Source organism: Canis aureus, chromosome 12 (assembly GCF_053574225.1).
Source record: "Canis aureus isolate CA01 chromosome 12, VMU_Caureus_v.1.0, whole genome shotgun sequence".
Lineage (NCBI taxonomy): Eukaryota > Metazoa > Chordata > Mammalia > Carnivora > Canidae > Canis > Canis aureus.
In genome coordinates this window covers 10,002,290-10,027,950 of record NC_135622.1, presented here as the reverse complement: position 1 = coordinate 10,027,950, position 25,661 = coordinate 10,002,290, and the positions used below count along the sequence as shown (strand labels likewise).

Genomic DNA, 25,661 nt, shown 5'->3' with positions numbered 1-25,661 from the left:
AGGAAGTACAAAAACTGGAGAAAAAACATACCACCAACATGAGAACGAGGACAAAAACCCCTCATGTTTAACATATCTGGCTCAACTGGAAATGCAAACTATAATTGTATTGCCATGTCCTAATTTTTTCCATGCCATTTAAAACTAACAAGTAGTTTTGATTTTGCAAAATATCAGAAAAGCGTAGTGCACCAGCTCTTTCAGCTTAATATTTTTTTTCAATTTTTATTTATTTATGATAGTCACAGAGAGAGAGAGAGAGAGAGGCAGAGACATAGGCCGAGGGAGAAGCAGGCTCCATGCACCGGGAGCCCAATGTGGGATTCAATCCCGGGTCTCCAGGATCGCGCCCTGGGCCAAAGGCAGGTGCCAAACCGCTGCGCCACCCAGGGATCCCTCTTTCAGCTTACATGATAGAGAAGAAGATCCCCACAGCATTGTGATAGCAGCACTTCTGTGATTTTAGCATTTCTCCATGAAGGGAGAGGTGTCCATATAGCCTGATGGCAACCAAATCATGCTGTAAGTTGAGCGGTATACCAGCTGACCTGAAAAGATAAGAGACCACTTCATTGTTTTGTTTGTGCTGCCCCTAAATGCAGAGGGCTGCAGCTGAAGAAGTAATATGGTCTCAAGTGAAATTATCCGATAATGGCTTGTAATAAACTGCAGCCTCCATGTGTGAAATTTAATGTTATATTTGCCCTCAAATAAATAAAGTGTTAACTTTAAAAATCAGACACAAAAAAAGGTTTTATCTTTTCAAAACACATCCTTGCCATCATTTAAGAGGCTATACCAGAGTCATGCATCTCACTATGGCTCTATTACAACCGGGAAGCTTCCAGTGTGCAGACGCCCAGACGGATTCCCTGTAGGGCTCCAAAGGGTTTCTTGGCTGTTGGAGCAGACCTGTTGTGGATTACAGACTCCGACTTTACTCCATGTGTTAGAATACTAGTCTGAAATTGTACATCACGTTTGGAACTTTAAAATTAAATCTCATTTGCCTTTTAGAATGGCTGTAAATACAAAACCTTAAAATTCATAATTGGAAATCTGTAAGTCTTTTAAACCTTTTTCATGCTTGAAGCTACTAAATTGCCTTTACAATAACAGCTCCTTAATTTTCAGCATTTATAAGTAACTTCAGTTTGGTCGTATAATATGTGGACCCCTCCCAACTCAGTCAACGCAAAAATCATTGTTCTGGGAAGGATAGACACACATTGTAAATTCAAACATTAGTTTAAGGTAATTAATAACAACCAGGAAAAGGAAAGGATTTATGTGCCATGAAACCTATAACTCTGTAGGAATTCACATAGGTCAACATATTGGATTTACTTGTTTTAATATCAGCTATGCACTAAGGAAAGCCATGACTGCTTTACCACTTCAATACTTAGGTATTGAAAACCATTATGTATAGAAAAGTGGAGAAATCTGCAATAAAAATATAAATAATCTTAAATGATATTATCATGTGGAAATGATTATTTAGAATATAAGCCCGTTTTTCTGGTATTGTTAAAGTGTCATTTTCCTCCAGATTATTGAAACATTCCCTAAGCACCAATAGTTAAAAGTAGAATAGTTTTTTTTAAAGATTTTATTTATTTATTCATGAGACACACACACACACACAGAGAGAGAGAGAGAGAGAGAGAGAGAGAGAGAGGCAAAGACACAGGCAGAGGGAGAAGCAGGCTCCATGCAGGGAACCTGATGTGGGACTTGATCCCGTGTCTCCAGGATCATGCCCTGGGCTGGAGGCAGCGCTAAAACCCTGAGCCACCCAGGCTGCCCAAAAGTAGAATAGTTTTTGATAGACATCATTTAAAATTGATTTGCATACTCCTATATTGAATATAACTTTTTTTTTTTTTTTTAAGTAGGCTCCATGTCCAGCATGGAGCCCAATGCAGGGTTTCAATCCACGACCCCGAGATCAAGACCCAAGCTGAGATCACAAGTTGGGCGCATAACTGACTGAGCTACCCAGGCACCCTGGATATAATTGAACTTTTTAACGAATCAGTTTGAATGTCAAACTTGAGGGGCTGGATGTTAAGTGGTATAATCAGAAACAAGGAAATAATATTTTCTCCCTGCACACAAAAACCTCCTTTTCTTTTTCAGTGCTATGCATCAAGTTTTCTAGGGCAGGTTTATGGATGCTATCTTTAATTCCCACCCCTGCCATCCAAGCAACTATGCTATCTGAACGCTTTTTGTTCTTCACCAACGCCACTACTGATGTACAGGCCATTAATATCTCTTGGCTGGATGTTAGGAGGAGTTTTCTAAATGGTCTTCCTGCCTTTATGTCGTCTGACCACCCTTAAGTCCACTCTTCATTTTATAGCCAGAGTGATCCTTCTAAAAATGCACATCTGATCTAATTCCCCAGCTTAAAACCCTTTAATGGCTTCCTATGGCTCTCAGAATAAAACCCAACTCCTTAGTGTGGCCTCCTTAGAGGCCCTTCATGATACGATCTCTATTACCTCTGTTTTTTGTCTGCTTGATGTAGCTGTGTCTGATAGATCGTTAAAATCTCCCACTCAGACAGCGGGTTTGTCAATTTCTCTTTGTAATCCTGGTGGTTTTGCTTTCTGTAATTGAAAGTTATGTTATTAGGTACATTCAGCTTCTTGGTAGTGGCCCTCTTTATTTCATTTGGTTTAAAAGAACTTTTTTTTTTTTTGCCTGATATTAACAATGCTTCATCAGCTTTCTTTTTTGACAGCATTTTGATAATTTATCTTTTTAATCCTTTTATGTCCAGTATTTCTGTGGTTTAGTTTGTGTGTCATTTGCTGGCATTATATACTTGATAGTTATTTTAAGCCAATCTGATAATCCATCTCTTAATAAGTCATTTAAATCTGTTTAGTTATTATACTCATTGATATATTTGTGTTTAATTTTACAATTCCATTTTGTGTGTGTGCTTTGTGTGTCATGCTTTCCTTTCCTTTTTTTTCTCCTCCTCTGCCTTCTATTCAATGATCAGTTATCTATATTGAATTTCCCCACCCCATGGCCACTCTTTTCTCTCTGCAGGTTTGGAAGCTTTAGATATTTTTATTAATATAAAATATCCTATAGACAAAACATTCAGACAGTCATTATTTCTACACATCTCCCAAGCGTGACAAAGGACTTAGCATGCTTTAGCCATCCATTGTACGTTTCTTTTATTCTTGTCCTTTTTTTTAAACACTAAAGTAGTTATTTTTAATTTTACCATCACATTTTATTAATTCCCTTCCTCACCAGTGTCTTGTATCCTTTGCTTTCTCTCTGGGCTTATTTTTCTTATTGGGAAAGGATGTTCTTCAGTAGTTTTTCTGGTGTAGATCTGTAGGTGGTAAATGCTGTTAAAATGTCTTTGTTTTGACCTCTGCCTTAAATGGAAATCAAATTCTTACTTGATAGTGTTCCATTCAACTTTTAAGATATTCAGCTGTTGGAAGCCTGGGTGGCTCAGTGGTTGAGCATCTGCCTTTGGCTCAGGTCATGATTCCATGGTCGTGATCCCCGCATGGAGCCTGCTTCTCCTTCTGCCTGTGTCTCTGCCTCTCTCTCTGTGTCTCTCATGAATAAATGAATAAAATCTTAAAAAAAAAAAGATATTCAGTTGTCTTCCTGTTTCTGTTGTCGTTTTTGAGAACTCTAGTTATGGTCTCTTTGTAGATAACCGATGTTTTCCCTTTGGTAACTTGAGAGATTTTATCTTCATCATTATGGCCCTGTAGTTTCACTATAATGCCATCGAAGTATGAGTTTACTTTTATTTATCTTGCTTGCTACACAATGTATTCTGATGTTTTGATTAGAAAACCTTCAGTCATTTCTTCTTCTTTTTTTAAGTAGAGTTTCTCCAGGCCATCCTTCAGATTTTCCTTCTGGAACTCCTATTAGACATATGTTGGAGCCACTCCATGGAAACCTCATGAATCTTAAACTTTTTTGCTCACATTTTAAAATCTCTTTATTTTTCTATACTGTGTTCTGGGTGAATTATTCAGTACATCCCTTTAATTCATCACTTTTCCTCTCCAACTTTGGCTGGCTCCAGACTTAATACTGTCTATTGATTTTCTTGTTTCAGTGACCATATTTTTATTTTTAAGATTTCTAGTAGATCTTTTTCACATTTGTCTATTATTTATTCAACTTGTATTTGTTCCCTAACTTCTTGTCCTTTTAAAATGTCCCTAATTTATTGTCATCTATCAGTTGAGAGTGCAAAAATATTAACTTAAAAATCTGTCCATTTCATAGAATTAATTTTATCTGCAGTAAATTCTTCATGCTCTGAGTGTTCATTCTGTTGGTCATCTTTCTTAGTATTAGGTAACAATATGTGTTTGGAACTTGGTGGTAGGGCTCGTTTTGAGTGGGAAGTTTTCACTTGCTGTGTTTTGTTTTAGTTTAGTGTTGGGTTTTGGTTTCTTTTTCCCCTCTCACATATTCCGTGCTCACCCCTTTATGTTGAGTGATTTTCATTTCCACCTGCCTCCCTGGATCTCCATTCTAGAATCCAGTCGCATGTTGGCATTCTGATGCTTCAACCTCACAATGATAGTGGGGATATTCCAGAACCAGTCACTTGGCCAGCTGCTTGGCTTAGTTCCTGATTTCAAGGCTGTGTCTTTGTCTTTCTGCTTCCCCAGGCAGTGGGGTGGTAGCAGTTTATTTTCAGCCTCCTTTCATGAGCTCCTGACTTCAAGAACCAAGCCTGGTTCCTGTCCTCCACCTTATCTGGAGCATCTTTAGTTCCTGTCACCTTGCAGGAGACAAAAATCCTGGTTTTCAAACCTGAGACCCCAGTAGGCCGGTGGCTTCAGACCAGCTTCAGGCCCTTTATTCCATTTTTGATCTATGAAAAGGGTTATTTGTTTTTGAGCCTGGTTGTATCTTTTTGGTTTTCTCTTCCTGTATTTTAATTATCATTACTATTTGTGTGGAGTAAAGGGAACGAATCCAAGCATGACCTTACTATATCAACAACTTGAGCAGAAATTCTTCTATGTTTACCTCTCTGGCTTTATCTCTCACCAGTCCTTCCCCCTACAATGTATGTTCTAGCCATAATTAATTACTTTAGAGGATCAATAAATTCCAGGCTCTTTCGCCCCATCCCACCCTGAATTTTGGATGAAATAAGACACACAGGATAGACGAAGTGGAGATTTTTAAAAATGCCAGCTTTATTACAGATAAGCTAATAAAGAACAGCATTCTGGATCTGTAGCCCAAAATGGCTTGCTGACATTCTGTGCCAGTTCTTAATCCCCACAGAATTTAGCCTCAGTAGAGCCTATCAAAGGTGAAGGTTGATTCTGCAGAGCAAGATCTTGTTTACCCAAGATCATTGTCCGTACTGCTCTGGGGCAGAAAGGGAAGGAGAGAATGAATCCTCTGTAATTGGGGTCTTTTAATAGATTAGCTTTGCCCAGTCAAGACAAGGAGCCTTGAATGTAATGGTACTCACCAAACAAGAAACTCACTCCTAAGGGTGAAGGATAGTGGGACAGGGAGCCAAAAGTCATATTCTAATGGAACACCCTCCTATCTACCCCCTGGAAAAATGGAGCGAGGGAAAAGAGGTGTCCCTAACACACGCCATGCTTTCTCCTTCCTCCAAGTCTCTTCTTTCACCTGCCAACTCCTTCTCATCTGGATGCCTATACTAAAAACCATAGTTAATATTGACTGAATCCCCACTATGGGGAAGTACAACCCTATAAAGTATGCATTTTTATCTTAATCTTATGGATGAAGAAACTAAGCCCAAGGACGGATTCCAATGTTTCCAGGGTCACACAGGTAGATGGCAGAGACAGGATTAATTCCAGAGCCTATATACTTTTCATGATCTGCAGCCGCCCTCTAAATTTTATTCACCTATGGATATTTAGAACACAGTATACCATCCGTAGAGAGTGTATGCTCAATAATATTTAATGAATGAACATATAAATCAATGAAACATATTCTCAAGTTAACTGCCTTGAGTGGATTAAAAAAAACTTTAATACGAGGATTTATAAACAATGATTAACTTCCTTTCACATTGGACTGCTTTTTATAAAGGTGGATGTGAGCATCCATTGGAAGGTTCCTGTAGGGGCTGCTAAGCTCTGCTGTCACTAGTGTCCAGCCCTTTCAATTATAGGTCTTCTCCTCCAGCCGCTGAAGAGGACAGTTGTTCTCTCTTGGTTCTATCCCACTTTGCCCTGGTCCCAAGCCCGTTGGTCACCTGAAAGAGTGGTTCTTTACTTTAGTAAAACTACTGATGCTTCTTCATATTTTACCAGCATCCAGAGCACCTCCATGCAGACATATTGTGTATCATTCAAGATTCTTTACGTGGCAAGCTATAAAAACTAATTCTGATGAAAAAGGAAATGTATAGGCTTGTGTAACTGAGAAGTTCAAAGGATGAACTAGTCTTGGATATGGCTGGATTCAGGGCAAAAGTAATTTATATGAGCCCAATGAAGCTTAAGCTTCTAGGTTCCTTCTTGCTTGGCCCTGTCTTGGGCTGTGGGAGAGGCCCCAGAAATCTGTTTACATAGTAATAGGTTTTTCTAAAATTTTAATTTTTCACTTTTTCAGTTTGAGAGTATTGGGCGATTAGGAATAGGCAGCTGTTTACTGGAAGAGTAAGAAAGGAAGGGCTCTGGATAAGTGATGGGGAAAAAGCAGCAAAGGGGTTCCTGTGAGTACTCTGTTCCCCAAGTTAGAACACCACCCTTCTCTCTTCCTAGTTAATTAAAGGCTCAGTCCAGGTGACACTTGATTTAGGAACCTTCCCAGCACACTCCCAATCTCTTTCCCCTCACTCTGGTGCCCTTTTAGTGTTTCCCATGAACCCCTGGGGCTTTATTCTAACAGCATTCTCTCCGCCCCCGCATTTGTAATTGTCAGTATTCAGCTATCTCCCCACACCAGACTGTGAGCTGATTGAAATAGGGATTCTGACTTATTTTTCCAAATCTCCAGCACCTCCTATGGTATGTTGCATAGTAGTCCTTCAACAAAGGTGTCTTTTATGAGCAAATGAACCTCAAAGACTTTGGTTCAGTGAGACACCTGAAGATTCGTGTCTTTCTTGATTTTCATAGAGCTAACTTGAGAGTTTCATAACATTGAACTTCAGTTTGTCCCTGCCCTCTGAGGAAGAAAGCTTCATAGAAAAATGTGAAAACAGAAAGAATAGGGCCAAAGCCTGGTTCTCTATGCATTTAGTGGTCATGTCTGATAATTTCTCCTCTAACATCTTTCTTGGATATTTGGGAACCAGTTGAAACTAAGAAGGAACGGGCTATGTAAGTAAATCAAAAGCCTCTTTTTGCGTATCAGGTATGTATGTATATTTTTCTCTAGAATGTAACTTCAATTTTACTGAAAACAGAGTTAGATGGCATATATGTGTGTGTGTGGGTATAATACATGTTAAAATTATTTTGATGATGAAAAGTTAACATATGATTGAACAAATTTAAATAACGTTTACACTGTAATATGTAAGTGGGTCTCAGTAATGGTTCCATAAATCCAAAATATGTAGGAGCAAATTTTGCTTTGTTAGGAATTTAATAAGTCATATTTACTGAAATATCAATGAATGTATATGGATTTGTAAAAGAGAAATCACTGCTTTATCTGCCACTTTGGAATCTTGAATAAAGCATAACTACTCTTTGAAAATGAGATATTCTCTTTGCATTCTCTAGAATGAGATCTTTCCATATATATATTTCATGTACTCTCTTTCTGTTGATTGCTCCCAGATGTGTTTTCACCTTGTTACAACTGAGTCTACCTATTTGAAATCTGACCTCAACTTTCTCAAGTACCAGTTTCTTTAACTTTATTTATTTATTTATTTATTTATTTATTTATTTATTTATTTAATAATAAAAGTAACACGAACTGAACACATGGGGAAAATCAAATGTAATACCAACATCTTAACAGGTATACTTCTTTTTCAAATCTTCCCTTTTAATCTTTTATATGCATATTTCTATAAACTTGTAATCATAATTTATGAATACATTTGCAACGTGCTTTAAAAAACCCCAACAAAATACTGCTGATTCTTTCACAACTTATTTAAAAGGGACCTAGTCTCTAGAAGAGAATGCACACACATACTAAATATATATATGTAATTTTTTTTTTACACATTACTTTTTGGTGCTTGTTTAGGATTATAATAAAATAACTGCTAGCATCGTCAATGGCTTTAGAATTGCAGACTGTGTTTGGAAATTTACAATAACCTCAAATTTAAATAATGATGTTTTTACTCTTGTGAAGGAAAAATGAATTTTGCAGAAAGGCGAAGGCTAGAAAGAAGGGGCACATATAAGCCTTTTCCGAAGGCTATGAGGTTGAGCCTGTGGAAGTCACACTAGGTTACAGCAGGTTTCCTAGGATTGATCTCTCTGTGGTTAATGATTTGGTGTCAACTTAGATATTTACTTTTCCAGACTCACATAACTTGCTATGTCATTCACAGCTCAATATTTATTTCCCCTCATCTTTTCATGGAAAATAATGACCTCACCAGTAGGAAACCCATGTTTCTTCTCCTTTGGCTTCCAGAGAAGCTCAGCATTAGAAACTTATTCATAAATTTGGCACATTTATAGACACTTCTGGAAGGGAGGGCCTCTTTTTTTTTTTTTTTTTAAAGAATTATTTATTTTTTTCATGAGAGACACACCCACAGAGGTACAGAGACAGGCAAAGCTCCAGGCAAGGAACCCAACACGGGACTAGATCCTGGGTCCCTAGGATCACACCCTGGGCTGAAGGCAGAGCTAAACCGCTGTTTCTTAAACTAACCACTCTTCACAAGTGTCCAACACAAAAAACCCCACTTCGGATTCAGCACACTTTACCGCCAGCATGACTGGGTCAACTCGTGAGAGGTGGCCCTCCCTTAACATTTTCATCTCTGATTTGGTGAAGCATGGTGAACGACAATGACTTCTTTTGTCCTATGGTAGGTAGGTAGATATGCAGAGCTTCTGAAAATAGTGCAGACTGGAATGTGCTTTTGAGTTGTGCCAATGAGCATGAAGATTTTTTTTTTTTTTTTTGCTTGATTTTTTTGAGCTAAGACTTCATTTTTCTCCCCTGGCATTTAAGGGCCTCCTCCCCCACCCACATCCTTAGCCATCAGTAAGGATGCATTGGGAGAATGACAACTTATTTTGATATTAGAATAATCCTCAACGTGGAAGCTGCAAGACACCATATATATATATATATATGCATGTATATATAATTTTTTTTGGACTTTTATCACAACATGGCTCTTTTCAATATTTATAGATGAAGGAACGGACTCGATTGCGTCTAGGCCTGGATTGAGACACTATCGCCCCTTTGGGTTTCAGCACCTTCGGGCTCATCCTCGTCTTTAACGGGAGTGGTGGTGTGAGGGTGAGGAGACGACGGGAAGGGCTCGAGGAGGCTGCTCCAGGCAGGGCCACGCGGGCTGGTGCCACGCGGGCCTCGGAAGCCCCCGGAGAGGGCGCGGCCGCCATTTTTAGCACAGAGCGGGGCGGGCCTGTGGTCGACGCTCCCAGGGATGCTCGCCCGGGCGCCCAGCGGCGTGCACGCGGCTGCACGGAACACGCCCGAGCAGAGGCGAGGCGAGGGCGGCGCGGCCGTGGCGCTCTGGGGACCGAGCGTGTCCCGCGGAGGCGGAGGCGGAGGCGGAGGCGCCCACCCAGCAGGGCTCGAGGCCAGAGCCGGGTCACTGAGCGGCGCCTCAACTGCGGCGAGGCCTTCGCGCCCCGGGCCCGCCCCCCGCCCCCGCCCCCCAGGCCCGGGTCCACGCCGCTAACTGGCGCTGGCAGCGGCCGAGCCGGCTGCGGGGAGCTGGGGGGGCCTCGAGGGGCGGCGGAGCCTCCAGCGGCGCGAGGCCGGAGCGCGGGCCGGGCGGGCGGGGCGGGGCCGCGAGCGTGCGCGCGCACCTCACCCTCGGCGCCCGGGGACGCCCACTGGCGGGTCGGGGCGCAGGCCGGCCCGCGCCACCCGCCCCCGCCCCCGCCCGCTTCCCCGGCCCGGTGCAGGCTGCGCGCAACGGGCGTCGGCCCTCGGCGGTGTGCGCCCGGCGGGCCTGGGAGGCAGGGGCCGAGGGCCGAGGACCGGGCCGCAGCCCCGCGCCGCCTCTCCCGCACCCGCCTCTCCCGCGCCCGCCGCTGAGGGCGACCCGAGGCGGCGCCGAGGAGGCCCCCGCGCAGGCCGGCGGGGCCGGGGCCCGGTCCGGGTCCGGGGCCGCCGCCGACCTCTGCCCGGCCGAGGCGCGGCCGCTCCTGCGCTCCCGGGGCCGCCGCCGCCGCCGCCGCCGCCGCCCCCTCAGCGCCGAGCGAGGAATGAGCAGGCGCCGGCCCCGGGCTCTCGGGCCGCGGGGCCGCGGCTCGGCTTCTTCCCACGCCTCGGAGCCGCGGGGGCCGGGCCGCCGAGGCGGGGCGCGGCGGGGTCAGCGGCGGCCGCGTCCGGGCGGCGGGCGGCGGGGTTAGCTCCGGCGGCGGCGGGAGGAGGAGCCGGGCGGGGGCGGCCGCCGCGCCTCCCCTCCGCTCCCCTCCCCCCGCACACGCCGGGGCTTCTCAGTGGCCGCGCGAGGAGGAAGTTCCGCTCCCCGCCAGACCCGTGCGCTAGCAACAGCGGCGGCGGCTGCGAGGGCGCAGGCTGTCGGGGCGCGGATGCCCTTCGCGCCGGCCGTCGGGGGGGCGACGGCGGAACGGAGCCCGGAGCCCGAGCCCGAGCCGGAGCCGGAGCCGGAGCCCGAGCCGGAGCCCGAGCCGGAGCCCGGAGCCGGGGGGGCGGCGTCGGCGGGCGCGGGCGCGGGCGCGGGCGAGCGAGGGCCCCTTCCCGGAGCTGGCCCGGCGCCGCGGCTTCGCCTTCCCGGCGGGGCGGGAGACCTGCCTCCTTCGCTGCTGGCCGCCTGCCGAGGTAAAGGGGTTCTGCGGGCGGAGCACCGGAGGTGGCCGGTGAGGCGCGCGCCGGGGGCGGGAGGCCACCCCGGAGCCCCTCTGCGGGGTGCCGGAATGGAAGAGCCCACCTTGCCTCCTTTCTGCAGCGTGGCTCGCCTCATCCGCCCTTAGGGATGAAGAGGAGACTCGTGGTGACCCGCGGAGGTGCTGAAAGCCGGACGGCAGAGGACACACCACGGGACGCACGCTAGCGAGCGTGTGGGGGCCACACACGTTTTTGAATGCAATTGGGTGAGCGTGAAAGAGGTGCCCTATTAAAAAGCACAACAGCCCTCTAAGAGGAGCAAAATCGAGTCTCTCCATTTTTGCCACGGTTTTGGAGACTGTTCAATGTACCGTACATGTGACGTAAGATGAGAACTTTTTAAGGTTTTCCGTGCAAGAGCGTAAACGATGACTACCCCGGCCCTGCTGCCCTTATCTGGACGAAGGATACCACCTCTGAACCTGGGACCGCCTTCCTTCCCGCACCACAGGGCTACCTTGAGACTTTCCGAGAAGTTTATCCTCCTCCTTATCCTAAGTGCCTTCATCACCCTGTGTTTTGGAGCATTCTTCTTCCTTCCAGACTCTTCAAAACACAAACGCTTTGATCTGGGTTTGGAAGATGTGTTAATTCCTCACGTAGATGCCAGCAAAGGGGCTAAAAACCCTGGAGTCTTTCTGATCCACGGACCCGATGAACACAGACACAGGTTTGTTTATTTCAGAAGTTTGGGTTTTAGCATTTGGCAGAGCGAGGTATGGTTGATTGCATCAAATCTGCCCCCCCTTTTTTTTTTTTTTTTTTGGTTTGTTGGTTCGTTTTGCAGTAAAATGTGATTTTCCCTGAATCGTTGATAGAGTAGTTATTTCAGAACTGGTAGAATAATAGAATCAGCGACTGGAAGGGCTTCTAGACCCTCATTTGAGTCCAGGTCCTTTGTTTTATTTAGGAGGAACATTTGTGTTCGGAGATGGTAGGTCTGAAGTGAACAACTGGGAGGTCTGAAAATTTAAAAGAAACGATCACATATGCTGCGCCTTCATTTTTTAAGAATGTGTTGCATTCACTCATAGTGTCACCCTCTGAAATAGACCCAGTGAATCCTGACTGCCCCTAGGAGTTTGTTCTCTCCCAAAGGGCTCTTATCCTCTGGCTTGTAGTTAAAGCTTGGGAGGGAATCTTAGCTTTTTAGGAAGCCAGACTATGGGCAGGATATTCCTGTCCTTTCTCAGCACGCAAAAATACCCCCCCCCCCCGATTTCTGTTATTTTCAGGGCACCTGTTTTCGTGTTCCATATGGAAATCAGTTCTGTTAAAAATATCACTGAATCTTACAGTCATTTCATTTTGTGTCTTTTAACAAGATTTGGTTATGTTTTTTTAGTTTTTATTTCTTTTTAATATGTGGGTTGCAGTGTGTCATTGTAACTTTTGCAATTTGGTTGATTAAGGGTTCACATTCTTTCAGATCGCCAAATTTGAGGAGAGCTTTTGGGGGAATATAGCCAAATTAGGATAAAATAGGAGCCCTAGTGTGACTGTCTCTTTAAATCATTTTTGCAATTTGTGTCAAAAGAAGAGTTTGGGAAAGTAGTTTATTTTTCCCAAACCTACTTTTTTTTTTTTTTGGGCCTGCTAAATTCCTCCTTTTTCCTGTTTCTTAAAATAATTTTTAAGTATGTGAAAAAAAAACCCATACTTAAATTCTGTTTTCAACTGACATTAGTTCTAACTTTTTATCAGTCACGAGGTTTTTGAGAAAGCTTAGGTTCAGATATGAGCCTAAGTTAAATACTTGGGATAATGCGGTGTTGTAATGACAGCTGGTTTTTCCTTTTTCTCAATCTTGTTAATTCATTATTTGCTTCCTGATTCTCTTTTAGCTGAACCTTAAGGAGCAGTTGTTACTTCTAACATTGTTTGAAGCCATTATTTTGTAACCAAATTTGGACTTTTTTTTGCCATCATTTTCAACTTCTATACTCTTTCTCATCAGTTTCTTTTATTTTGCTCTTTGCTCTTTGTGACTTCCAGAAAAATCTGATGTGATCTGTGTAGTATGTTGCTGAAAAATTGATGCCGAAAGTACTGTTTTCCTGGAGAACCTTATTTCCTGTGATTTTTATACAAGTTGTGATAAATATTTGAAAATTAAGGGTGTTTATGACTGGCTTCAGATTTGAGAGCCAGACATTATCTAACTCTGTTATTACACTAATCAGTCATGTATGTACTCAACAGTTTTCTTTACGTTCCAAGTGTGGTCTAAAGGTTAAAAAACATACAGTGTATGGCAACATTCTATTTTAAAAACATTCACCAAAAAAATTCTCAGTTAAGTGTAGTTAAAATTTAAGATTTGGGAAAAAAAGATCTGAATGAGAATATGGGTATGTCCATCTTATTTACATTTAAAAAAAGCCTACTTAAAGTTCTTAAACAAGAATTCTTAAATTTATATAACCTGTGAATGCATATGCTTTGTGCATTGTTATCCAAAACTGTTCAGTTCTTGAGTTCTTGGAGCTTTGGTTCATTATTGAGTTCTAATAGTAAGGAATTGGATGAGTTTTGGATGGCAAGAGCCCAGGTGGCAAATGATATATGAGAAAATTTATTCAAATCTACTTAGTTCCTGAATTTTGGAAAGCAAAGATTCAGAGTGAAGGTTCAGGTGAAGAGGGATCCCGGTATTACTTCAGTACATACTTCTGTGGTTATAGGAGTTTATTTTTGTATTTTCTTGGTAAGTTACTGATTGTTGCTTATCATATCTGAAAGCACAGTCTGTAGCAGTTTCTAACTTGGGCAATGAAATAGGTTTCAAAATAGAAACCATCCAAATAAGTTTAAAATGTGGGACATGAAACATCAAACTAATGTAGAAACATTTGCTTATTTAAAAGTTCAGAAAAAAAGTTGTTCAGAAAGATAATTTAATGTAACTAGTTGGTGCTAAAATCATACCTATTTTGGATATGGTTCAAAAAAATCTTAATTTTAAAAATACAGTTGATAATTTATCTTAATTTTGTGTGTGTAGAAGGGTGCAGGGTGAGGAGCCTTAACTTTAATGGCTAAGTAATGGAAAATGAATCATGGCCATTATTTCTTATTCACGGTATTTAAGGGGTACTTGTTGAATTGACTTTTCTTTATTAGTGAGTTAATGTAGTACTGTAGTTTAGGTGCTTAAGTTCTAGAGTCTTGACCCCAAGGATTCATACATACCCTAGTTTGTCACTGGTTAGATGGATGATCTTGAAATTTTTAAACTCTGTGCCTAAGCTGCTTCCCCTGGATGGCGTTGGCTTCTACTTTACGGATTGTTGTATTGAATGAGATGGTACATGCAAAGTGCTCAGTAAAGATTAGCAATTACTATAGTTTTAATTGACTTATTTAAATTTTGAGACTACTTTAAATACTGTACCTGTTTCCGAAAAGTTAGGTCCAGATTAATATTTTATTTTTTTATTTTTATTTTTTTAATAAATTTATTTTTTATTGGTGTTCAATTTACCAACATACAGAATAACACCCAGTTAATATTTTAAAAAGTATACCTGAACCTTGTTGTCTAAAGGTACATTTTCTAACCAAAGTAGTTAGCAGCAAATGTGTATTACAGGTCTACTGTGTGTCAGGCCCTGCTTTCATTGGAGCTTCCCAAGGGGGGGGGGGGGGGGGAAGGTGATGGGCATTAAATAAATAGATTAATTTTCAAAGTGTGATAAGTGTCATGAAGTTGTACTCAGTGCTGTCAGAGCACATCATGGTGTGATTTATCCTGTGGATTGGAGTTGAGGGGCAGGCAGTGGGGATAGGGAAGGCTTCACTGAGGAAGCAATGAATGGCTCAGAGACTTCTAACAAGTGGATCCCTAAGTGAAGTAGAGAGATGGGGAAAAAGTGGGTCAATGCAGAGGACACCACATGTGTGAGAGAACCCTAAGAAAAAAGCCTGGCATCACTGAGGATCTGAGAAATGTTTAGTAATGGCTGGTGTAGAGATTTAGCAGAGTGGGGTGAGGTGAGGAGACTACATGAGAGGTCAGATTTGGCCTCCTTGTTGTTCGAGGAAAAGTAGAAGTTAGTTGCCAGCCTTCATGTATCAGGAGACATCTCCTGATGTCACGTGAAAGTCTGGATTTCTGATTTCTCTTGAAAAAATCGGGAGACTCTGGCAACACCCAAGTGTGTATTTTCAGATGGCAACCCTGAGCTGGATCTGGGCAGCAGCACTCCCTCTAGAGGGGCATGTGCTCTTCATTTTATGCTGCTCAGCTAAACTGCCAGATAAGTACATCTAATGAATCAGCATTTCACCTGGTGATTGTTGAGTTGGGAATCCATGGGTGGGATCTTGGAGAGTCTGTACTTAAGTATTTTGGTCTTTATCCTGAGAACTATGGAAAGTCACTGAAGGGTTTTCACTAAAGCGAGGCAGTGACATAATCATTTTTTAAAGATTGAAGTAATCACCATGGTTGCATTGGAAACCCTGGATTGGAGAGGAGCAGGAGGAAATGTGAAATTAGGCAAGTCTAGGTCACAGTGCACATTAGCTTAGACCACGTGGTGATCATGGAGAAGGAGAGAAATGAGTGGAGAAAAGCTGTTGATTCAAGAGATGTTAAAGTGTTAAGTTTCACAGAAATTGATAGTTAATTGAATACAGGGGCTAGGGAGGAGCAGGAGGGAGTCCACGGTAACTCCCAGTTTCTGGGTGGCATGGCTACGGATTACTAGGAATTACATACCGTACAGAATTAATATTTCAATTTATATAATTGATATTACGTGAATTTAAGATAAAGTATTTTCATGAGAAGACCTGTATGTTCCCTTCCATTAAGTGGCTTACAAATAATCCATGGTTTCAGGTGGTAATAATGTAAAGTGCATGGTTTAATATTGATGACCTTCATCTTTAACATCTGTGATTTCAAAGTGACCAAAATAGGTATTGGTTATAAAACCCATTAATGTTGTTATAAATATATGCTGATATACCTAGAGTATCATGTTCACAATTTGTGTACATCATAGACTTACCTATCTAATTAAAATTTTTCTTAGGGATTTTTCACTTTTGAAACTGGCATTTTAGATAATGGTGGGGTTATATAAATGCGCTTTGTGGTTTTGTTTTTTAAATATTTATTTGAATTGCCAATAAGTTTCATCCTCTAGTCATGATTTTGTTCGTATGAATTGAATGTTAGAAGATATGTTAACTTCTGATGGTTTCCTCAAACAGAAAGAACAAGCTTTGGAGTTAGGAGGACCTAAAATTGCATCTTGGTTTTTTACTAACTAGCTGTGAGACATGGTACTGGACTTAATCACTCTAAACCTGTGCTGGCCAGTGGGTTAGTCACTAATGATATGTCCCTTTTGAACTTGAAATGTGTCTAGTCCAGATTGCAGTGTGCTTTAGTGAGTTTTTCAAGATTTTCATGTGATTTGCATTTTTTGCTTGATTCAGTTTGCTTTTTATTGGAAAGTAGAGATTTAAAATCTCACTGTTGTCATTCTGATTTTAATATCCTTATCTCATCCCTCTTGATGCCTTTTTTTTTGCCTTTAGCCCGTTGTTAGGGCATTCTGCTCCTGTTAGGGGGGAGTAACATCGTTTTATCCTCTTAAGTCTGCTGGACTTTTTCCCTTGTACTTTCCATCTTTGGCTCATGGTTGTTTTCCCACTTCCCTTTATTCAGATGTGAATAAAGTAATGTCCGTTGATACTTGATACTTATCAACAGTCTGATGTCCATATCTTTATTGTGTGTGTATATATGCATATATACTTTGTCTACTTTTATTAAGTGAATACCCTTGTCATCTCTGTAATTTCCTCTATTCTGCTGTGACAGTAGCATCTTTAGTCCTTGCAACCCTTTGGTGCTAGAGTACATTTTCGTGTAATTCCTAAATTCAGAGCATAGTTAGCTTCATGGACAGCTACTGAGATTCTTCTTGTCCCCTACCACCTAGAGAACAATTTTTCATCCTGTTTCCCACGCACTTTCCCCATCCTCCAGGAGTTGCTCTCTGAACCTAACGGGTCAGATAGATAAAGGTAAGAATTGGGAAGAGACGGTGGGGACAGGCAAGTTGAACAGTGGGTGCTCTGACTGTGTGGAGGTCTCTAGTCCGTTTTCCCATTTGGGACAGACCCTTAGTCTCTGAGATCAGTTACATTGGGGTAGGGTAGCAGTTTGGGTATTTTTTGTTGCACAAGGTAAGGCTTGATTCTGTACAATCAGTATGGTTATCAGTAAAGAATTCTTCCATATTCTAACGTGATGGCTCTTATTTCTTTGCTAACCTGAGTTTTTATCATGTTGTGCATCTTTCGTAAGTATTGATAGTGATTTGGAAGAGGTTGTATTTTGGCACTGTTCACCAGATGGCATTTTGTATATTCTTATTTAAAGTCTCATTTTGATCCTAGGCCAAGTGACAGAGACCTCACTTCTATTAGTTCAGCATTATAAAATCACTGATTATGTCAGTATATCTTTAATTCTTCTCAGAAACGAATAAAGTACTAGAATGATATGGTTAAAATGCAGAATGCATTTGTATGCATGTATAAATTCTGATTTCCATGTTCGTCAGTGAGTGTTGGAAATTTGAGGAGATGACATACTGTATGGTGCTCCAGAAATTGAATGTTAATATGTTAACATATTTATTGGATTAAGTTAAATGTTTTGAGGAAATCAGGTTTGTTCAAGCATTACTTTATTTGCTTTAAAAGCTATAATGGCCTTTCCAGAATTTCTCTTGCGTTTTATAAGAAGCGTTCCAGGGCTCTGAAATGTTTCTGTACTCTTATTAATATTTTTGGATTTTCTTATTTTAAAGGATCAAACATACAATCTAAGAATATTACTTCCAAATTATTAACATTGTCTTATGTAGGTCATGTAGTCTCTGTAACATGTAGTCTGAAATTAGATTTTATTTTTATCAGCATTATTTATTGTAATTCTGTGCTTCAGTTACTTTGAGTGATTTGCATTTAATCTTATTTCCTAATAGTATTTTCTGATCTACAGGGTTCTTGTTAATATTAATTTATCCATTACAGCTGAGATTGCCCAAATCCACTTACGGGTTTATTCCCTTGACTTCCCCTGCCTGTAGGTAGTGTTTTTTTCCCCATGTACTTTATCTTTCATGTGTATGTGATTGTAGTTTTAGTGTCTTTGCTTACTTCTCTGTCTCTCCTAAAAGAGCATGAGCTCCTTGAGGGCAAATGACTGTCTTTTATCTTTATATGTCCAATGCTTAAAGTACATTTGGTCCTTAATGCAAGTATATACCTGTTGAATAAATGATGTGCATAGCAGGGTGACAAATTCCATAAAGGAAGGTATAAACAAAACACAAGGAAGAATTAAGAGGTAAGATGCTAAAGTAGGAGGAATGATGTCTTAAAGTGAGAAGTGTAAGTCTTTAATAAAGGCCCTTTATTAAAAATAATTTTTAAAGTGAGGGTGTAATTCTTTTTGGCCTTGTCTATAACATACTTATTCCTGTACATGTATCTAAGTTGAATTTCCCCTTCTTTAGGAAAAGAAGAAAACAGTAGCATGTGATACATGTTTTTGCACATTTAACCTTTAGTCTTCATGTCGTCAGACTTGTAAGTTAGGTATTAGTAACAGTTTTTACAAATATAACTATAAAATTTATATCATGCTGAAAGTTGGCACCTCAGAAACGAAATATCTCCAGTAGTCCCCCACAACCGCGGTTTCACTTTTCTAGGTCAGTTACCTGTGGTCAGCCACACTCTAGAAGCAGATGATCCTCCTCCTGAGGAGGTCAGTAGCAGCCTAACGCTAGGTCACAGTGCCTACATTTGCCTCTCATCGTGTAGGGATTTTATCATCACACATCATTATCATCATAAGAAGAGAGAGTGCAGTACAATAAGGTGTTTTGAGAAAGAGAGGGAGACCACATTCGTATAATGTTTATTACAGTATATTGTAATTATGAGTTATTAATCTCTTACTGTGTCTCATTTATAGATTAAACTTTATCATAGGTATGCTTGGGGAAAAAATGGCATATATAGAGTTTGTTACTATCTGGGGTTTCAGGCATCCTTTTAGGGGTCTTGGAACTTACCCCACAGAGAAGGATGGCTCCTGTTTTTGAAATCAGTAGTACATGTAAACGTTAATTGATTAACGGGGCAAATGTTCTGTTTACTGTTGTTTGAAAATTATTACAAAAATTAGCTTATGGTTCGGGCCGATGCTACATGTTAATTGGCTAGGACAGTCGTTTGCTGTTTTTATTGTTCATTATTGTGCACATTCTGTCAGAAAAGTTTGTTTTGATTGCCATTGAACCTTTGCTGGAACTTTATCCTTTTAGAACATGACTATAATGAAGAATGCACTGGAGATTTATTTACAAATTAGGTTTATAAGAAAAATCTCCTTCAGAGGGCATTCATTTCAGTGTCCTATCTTGGAATTTGTGTAGTCCAGAAGGAAGACATTGTATATTTAAAAGCACATCAGGCTCAGCGTTAAGAGATGGAGGCTCTAGTTTCAGTGTTGTCCTTTCTTGCTTGAGTATATTTAGATAAGCTGTTTAACTTCCCTGTGTCTTACTTATGAAGTGAGGGAATTGATTGACTCTTTAAAGATTCCTTCTAGCTCATACATATGAAATACTAATAATTTCATGAAGTAGGGAACTGAAGAATGTGTAGTAATTTATTTGACGATATCACAAATACAGTGAAAGCAAAATGTATTCCAAGTGGGAATTAGTGGCATTTTTATATATAAAAATTAAGGTTAAAAACCATTTCATATGTGACTATAATTCATTTATATAATATTATGATTATATAATAAAATTTATACCAATTTTAGAGGTATAAATGAATGAAATGCTGTTTTACACATTCTTGATTCTCCCAAACTTGAAAGTATAATTTATTGAACATTTTTTGGGAACATTTTATATGCTGGCCTGAATTAAGGAAATAGGTGTAGTTACAAAAATATTTCCAGGTGTCATGTTTGAGCCCAGTTAACAATTCCATCTCTTAATTTGTTGTCTAAGTCTTTAGGATAGATGCTGTGGAAGACCACGAGTCTCTGAGTAATTAAGTTCAGGCCTCAGACCTGTGAAGGCTCTTATTACTCTTGGTACAAAATTTTCTTTGATTTCCTAACCTTAATATTGAGAGATGCCGTTGAAAGTGTTTTTTTTTTTTTCTTTCTTTTTTTTTTTTTTTTTTATTCCCAGTATCCTTAACAAGAAATTTAGGGACAAGTTATATAATGAGCTAAAGAAACGAAAACAAGAAACAAAAGGATATGAAGTAATCTGGAGACTACGAAGAACAATGTGTATATCATTTTTCCTTTTAAATTTTTGACATTTACATATTTATAAAATCAACTTCTGTCACTTAATGCAGATCTCTTTATCTCTTCTTAGTGGTAATGATGTTACCATTAAAGGATATTGGTCACGTTCATTTATTCAGCAAGAGTTTTTGAGTATTTATTATGTGCTAAGCATGATACTAAGTATTGGGGATTATAGAAGATTAATTTTGATGTGAACACTACTGAAAAATTTAAATCTTAGGTTCAGATCTTAACATCATTATTAAAGTATATGCTATCATCTTTGAAGTCAGATTCTGTGGGTCCTAGAGATATCTTTTCACCCAGAGGCATAGTGTGTACATTCAGGTCGTTGGCATTTTTTGAGAGTTCAGATAGGTTATCGTCTTAATCTTCCCTCCTCTCTTTTTCTAGTGCATTTATGTCATTAGTTTATGCATTTCTGGAATATGGGCTGTGTTATCTGGAAATAAGGTGCGATGTTCTATAGCTTTTTTTCAGTCGGGAACTAGATCCTAGCATCTGAAAAAATATGCCAACCAGTTAAGATCTGGCACAATTGTATGTATTTATGTATTTGTGTGTATAGCTACATATGGTTATATTTGTAAGTTTATTTGTAAAGTTATATGTGCATACGTGACCTCCTAAATCACGTGGCAGTAAGGTGGCATCTGGTACAAGGTTTCTATCTGGTATGTCACGTGGCAGTAAGGTGGCATCTGGTACAAGGTTTCTATCTGGTATGTATCTGTTATGCATAAAATAATAAATGTGAATAATTTTTCTTTTAATTAGTGATGTCATCAATAAACATTTACCTTTTCACGATTTTTCCCCTGTACTTAAAAAGTAGAGTACTTAAAAAGATTGGTAATACCTCAAGTACAGTGAACATTGAGCAGCTGGCTCCTCTTGTACTTAAATGCTGTTTGGAAGTCTAAATTAATAGAATTTTTGTGAAGAACAATTTGGTTGTATCAGCTAATTTAAAGTGCATATTCTTTGATTCAGCACTTCTAAGAACTTGGGAAATCTTCACATCACTACATACAGAAATGTTCTAGAATGTCCCCTCAAGCTATAACATGACATATTTAAATGATCTAAGTGTCTGTCAACAGGGGGTTATTTTAAATAAATGATAATATATCCCAGTATGTGCATAGCTCTTTTTTTTTTTAAACCCCTACCCTCCATTGATCTTTCTGGTTATTCCCCAAAGCACCACACTGTTTTAATTTCATAGTTTTATAATAGTATGTTTTGATATCTAGCATAGGTTCTCTATCATTTTTTTAAAAGCGTTATAAGCATACATAAAAGTCTTAACATAATATTAATGTCACTGTACCTGCTATTTAAAATAACAGTTTCCTGTTTTAGCTGAAAATTACCCTTCTTGAGGCAAACTTCTAGCCTGAATTTGACATTGTCTTTCTCAAGTACATGATTTTATACTTCTACGATGGATATATTGATAAAATTATCTATATAAATAAATATAAATACATAATCATAATATATATTGTTTTGCATGTTCTTAAACATTATATATGTCATTCTGCAAGCTTTTCTTTTTGCTCAACCTTTTTAAAACAATATAATGTATGTTGATATATTGGGCTGTGGTTCAATTATTTTATTCACTTAGTCCATTTTATGACTTATGATAGTCCATTTTTCTCCACGGTAAAAACTTAATAGAACTACTGAGTTGTAAAGTTGGTGTATCATGGACTCAAATTTTTTTTGCTAAATTGTCTGTAGAGTGGTTGTACCAGTTTGCATTCCTACCTGCATCTTTATAAGTCATGGTATTGTTAGACTTTGAACATCTTTACCAATCTGATGCTAATTTTAGTTTTTATTTCCCTGATTACTAGTGAGGTGGAACTTTTTTAACATTGGTTGTTTGAGTTTCCAAATCTTTGAGTTGCTTGTTCACATTTTTTTTGCCAATTTTTCTTTTGGGTTTTTCTCCTTTTTCTTGTTGGCATGAATTTTATATTTTGAGTGAATTCTTTGTTAGTTATATGCATTACACATACATATGCATTCACATACTTCTCAAAATGGATGCCTTATTTTTATACTTTGTTTATGGTTTCTTTAATGTTACAGAAGCTTAAAATTTTAATGTAATTGAAGTTGTTAATATTTTCTCTTCATGGTTTTGCTTTTTGAATTTTGCTTAGGGAATGCTTTTAAACCTAGAAGTTATAGTGACCTGTATTCTCAATTCTGGCAGCTTTTAAGTTTTGTTCTTCACATCTAGATTTAACCTACCTGGTTTTGATTTTTGTATGTGATGAGGTAGGGATTGAGTTTATAGTTTTCTCTATGTGTGTCCAGTTTTCCTTGTGCTACTTACTGAAATATGTCCTTTGCTATAGATTTGTAATGCTGTTTCTTCCATGAAACAGTTTTTTCATATTTTCATAAGTTTGTTTCTGGGTTTCTGTCCTTCTGTGTATTTCTTTTGGATTAGCATGGAGTGCTGTTTTATTATTAAGTGTAATATGAATGTAGTTTTACATAAATCTTAATGCTTTCTCTGCATCTATTGAGAGGATCATAGTCTTGTTTTTTCTCTTGTTGATATGATCAATCACGTTGATTGCTTTACGAGTGTTGAACCAGCCTTGCATCCCGGGGATAAATCCCACTTGGTCATGGTGAATAATCTTCTTAATGTACTGTTGGATCCTATTGGCTAGTATCTTGTTGAGAATTTTTGCATCTGTGTTCATCAGGGAGATTGGTGTGTAATTCTCCTTTTTGGTGGGGTCTTCGTCTGGTTTTGGAATTAAGGTGATGCTGGCCTCATAAAGCGAGTTTGGAAGTATTCCGTCCCTTTGTATCTTTCAGCACAGCTTTAGTAGAATAGGTATTGTTTCTTCTTTAAACGTTTGATAGAATTCCCCTGGGAAGCCATCTGGCCCTGGACTTTTGTGTCTTGAGAGGTTTTTGGTGACTGCTTCAATTTCCTCCCTGGTTATTGATTGGCCTGTTCAGGTTTTCTAGTTCTTCCTGTTCCAGGTTTGGTAGTTTGTGGTTTTCCAGAAAGGCGTCCATTTCTTCTAGATTGCCTAATTTATTGGCATATAGCTGCTCATAATATGTTTTTAAAATTGTGTATATTTCCTTGCTATTGGTAGTGATCTCTCCTCTTTCATTCATTATTTTATTAATTTGGATCTTTTTTATTTTTAATAAGGCTGGGCTAATGGTTGTTTATCTATCTCATTAATTCTTTCAAAGAACCAACTCCTGGTTTTGTTGATCTGTTCTACAGTTCCTCTGGTCTCTGTTTCATTGAGTTCTGCTCGAATCTTTATTATCTCTCTTCTTCGACTTGGTGTAGGTTTTATTTGCTGTTCTTTCTCCAGTTCCTTTAGGTGCGAGGTTCGCTTGTGTATTTGAGTTTTTTTCCAGTTTTTTTGACGGATGCTTGTATTGCAATGTGTTTGCCTCTTAGGACTGTTTTTGCCATATCCCAAGGATTTTGAACGGTTGCATCTTCATTTTCATTAGTTTCCATTAATCTTTTTAATTCTTCTCTAATTTCCTGGTTGACCCATTCATCTTTTAGCAGGGTAATTCGTTTTTAATTTTGATGAAGCCCAATTTTCTTTTGTTGCCCATTCAACAAATGTGCCATATTTAAGAATTTATTATTAAATCAAGGTCATGAAGATTTACTTAAGACTTTTATGATCTTTTATATTTAGGTTGTGGATCCATTTTGAGTTTTGATGTATGCTGTGAGAAAGGGGTCCACCTTCATTATTTTGCGTGTGGCTCTGTAGTTGTCCCTGTGCCGTTTGTTGAGGAAACTTTTTCCCCCATCGAATAGGATTGGAACCCTCTTGAAAATTAATTGGTTGTACTAGTATGAGTCTATTTCTTGACACTCAGTTGTGTTCCTTTCATGTGTATGTTTGTCCTTATGCCTGTACCACACTTGTTCTTTTTTTTTTTTTTGAAATTACGTAGCTTATACCCATTTAGTTCCAGATTATCATAAAAAAATAAATCATTATTTAATATACAAAAAATCAAATAATGGATTTTGTACTGGCATCAGTCATAGGCATAAAAGACCACACATTGATGCATATTTTAGAGAGAATGGGGATGAAGGAAAAAGAGAGCGAGCAGTCAGAATAAAAAAGATGCAAATGGGAGGAGAGACATTATTTTAAATAGTTATCTCATGATTCAGCACCACTGGATTTGCACACACTTCACATGCAGTAGAATATAATACAACATGATCTCAAAAATTCATTCAGAGATAGGAATCCATGACCTAGAATAGTACCACACTGTTTTGGTTACTGAAAGTTTCAAGTTTTGAAATTGGGAATGTGAGTGTTCCAAACAATGTTATTCTTTTTCAGGATTGTTTTCTCTAGTTGGGGCCACTTGCAATTCCTTACAAAACTGAGGATCAGCTTTTCAATTTCTGCAAAAGTAGCTGTTGGAATTTTGTTAGGTATTTGTTGAATCTGTAGATTGCTTAGGGCAGTATTATCATTTAACAATAATAAGTCTTTTAATCCATGATCATAATATATCTTTTCATTATTTGTCTCCTTCCATTTCTTTCAGCAATATTTGTAATTTTCAGTGCATAAGTATTTCACCTCTTTAATAAAATTTATTCCTAAGTACTTAATTCTTTTGTATGCTATTATGAATGAAATTGTTTTCTTAATTTCTTTTGGATTTTTCATTTGTAATGTATAGAAACATAACTGATTTTTGTGTGTTGAGCTTGTGCTCTCACTTTTACCAAGTTCCCTTATCTCCAGTAGTCATTTTGTGGATTCTTGGGAGTTTTCTATATACATAGGATATCAGGGTCATGCTGGCTTCATGGAATGAGTTAAGAAGTGTTCTTATCTCTTCTATTTTTAGGAAGAGTTTGAGGAGGATTGGTGTTTAATTCTTTAAATATGGTAGAATTCACTTGTGAAACCTTCTGGTCTTGGGCCTTTCTTTGTTGGGAGGTTTTTGATTCCTGATTCCAGATTCTTATCCTGTTACAGGTCTTCTTGAGTCACCTTTTGTAGTTTGTATGTTTCTAGGAATGTGTCCAGTTCATCTAGATTTCCTAATTTGGTTGTGTACACTTGTTTATAGCACTGTATTTTAATCTTTTTTATTTCTGTAAGGTCAGCAGTAATGTTTCTATTTTTATTTGGTGAATTATTTACATCATCTCTGTTCTAGT

At 39.4% G+C, this 25,661-nt stretch overlaps 1 protein-coding gene and 1 long non-coding RNA gene across 9 annotated transcripts in view; one reads left to right on the top strand and one right to left on the bottom strand.

Annotated features, from left to right (window-relative positions):
* Positions 1-247: 247 nt before the first annotated feature.
* Positions 248-4,595, bottom strand: LOC144280544 (uncharacterized). The gene is made up of 3 exons (XR_013348950.1): positions 4,495-4,595; positions 2,511-2,618; positions 248-548 (listed from the first exon to the last, which is right to left on the bottom strand). It is a non-coding gene; the product is annotated as an uncharacterized LOC144280544 (long non-coding RNA).
* Positions 4,596-10,662: 6,067 nt separating this feature from the next.
* Positions 10,663-25,661, top strand: part of MAN1A2 (mannosidase alpha class 1A member 2) — a 213,343-nt gene continuing 198,344 nt past the window's right edge. For 4 of the 8 annotated variants that reach the window (XR_013348948.1, XM_077842686.1, XM_077842687.1 and 1 more), the window contains exon 1: positions 10,663-11,731. Coding sequence is in view for 6 of the 8 variants with exons in the window: in XM_077842686.1 (XP_077698812.1) it covers positions 11,430-11,731 (302 nt within the window). In the remaining 2 variants the exon portion in view is untranslated. The remainder of the gene's footprint in view (positions 11,732-25,661) is intronic. The other 4 variants (XR_013348949.1, XM_077842689.1, XM_077842685.1 and 1 more) reach the window with 3 other exon arrangements.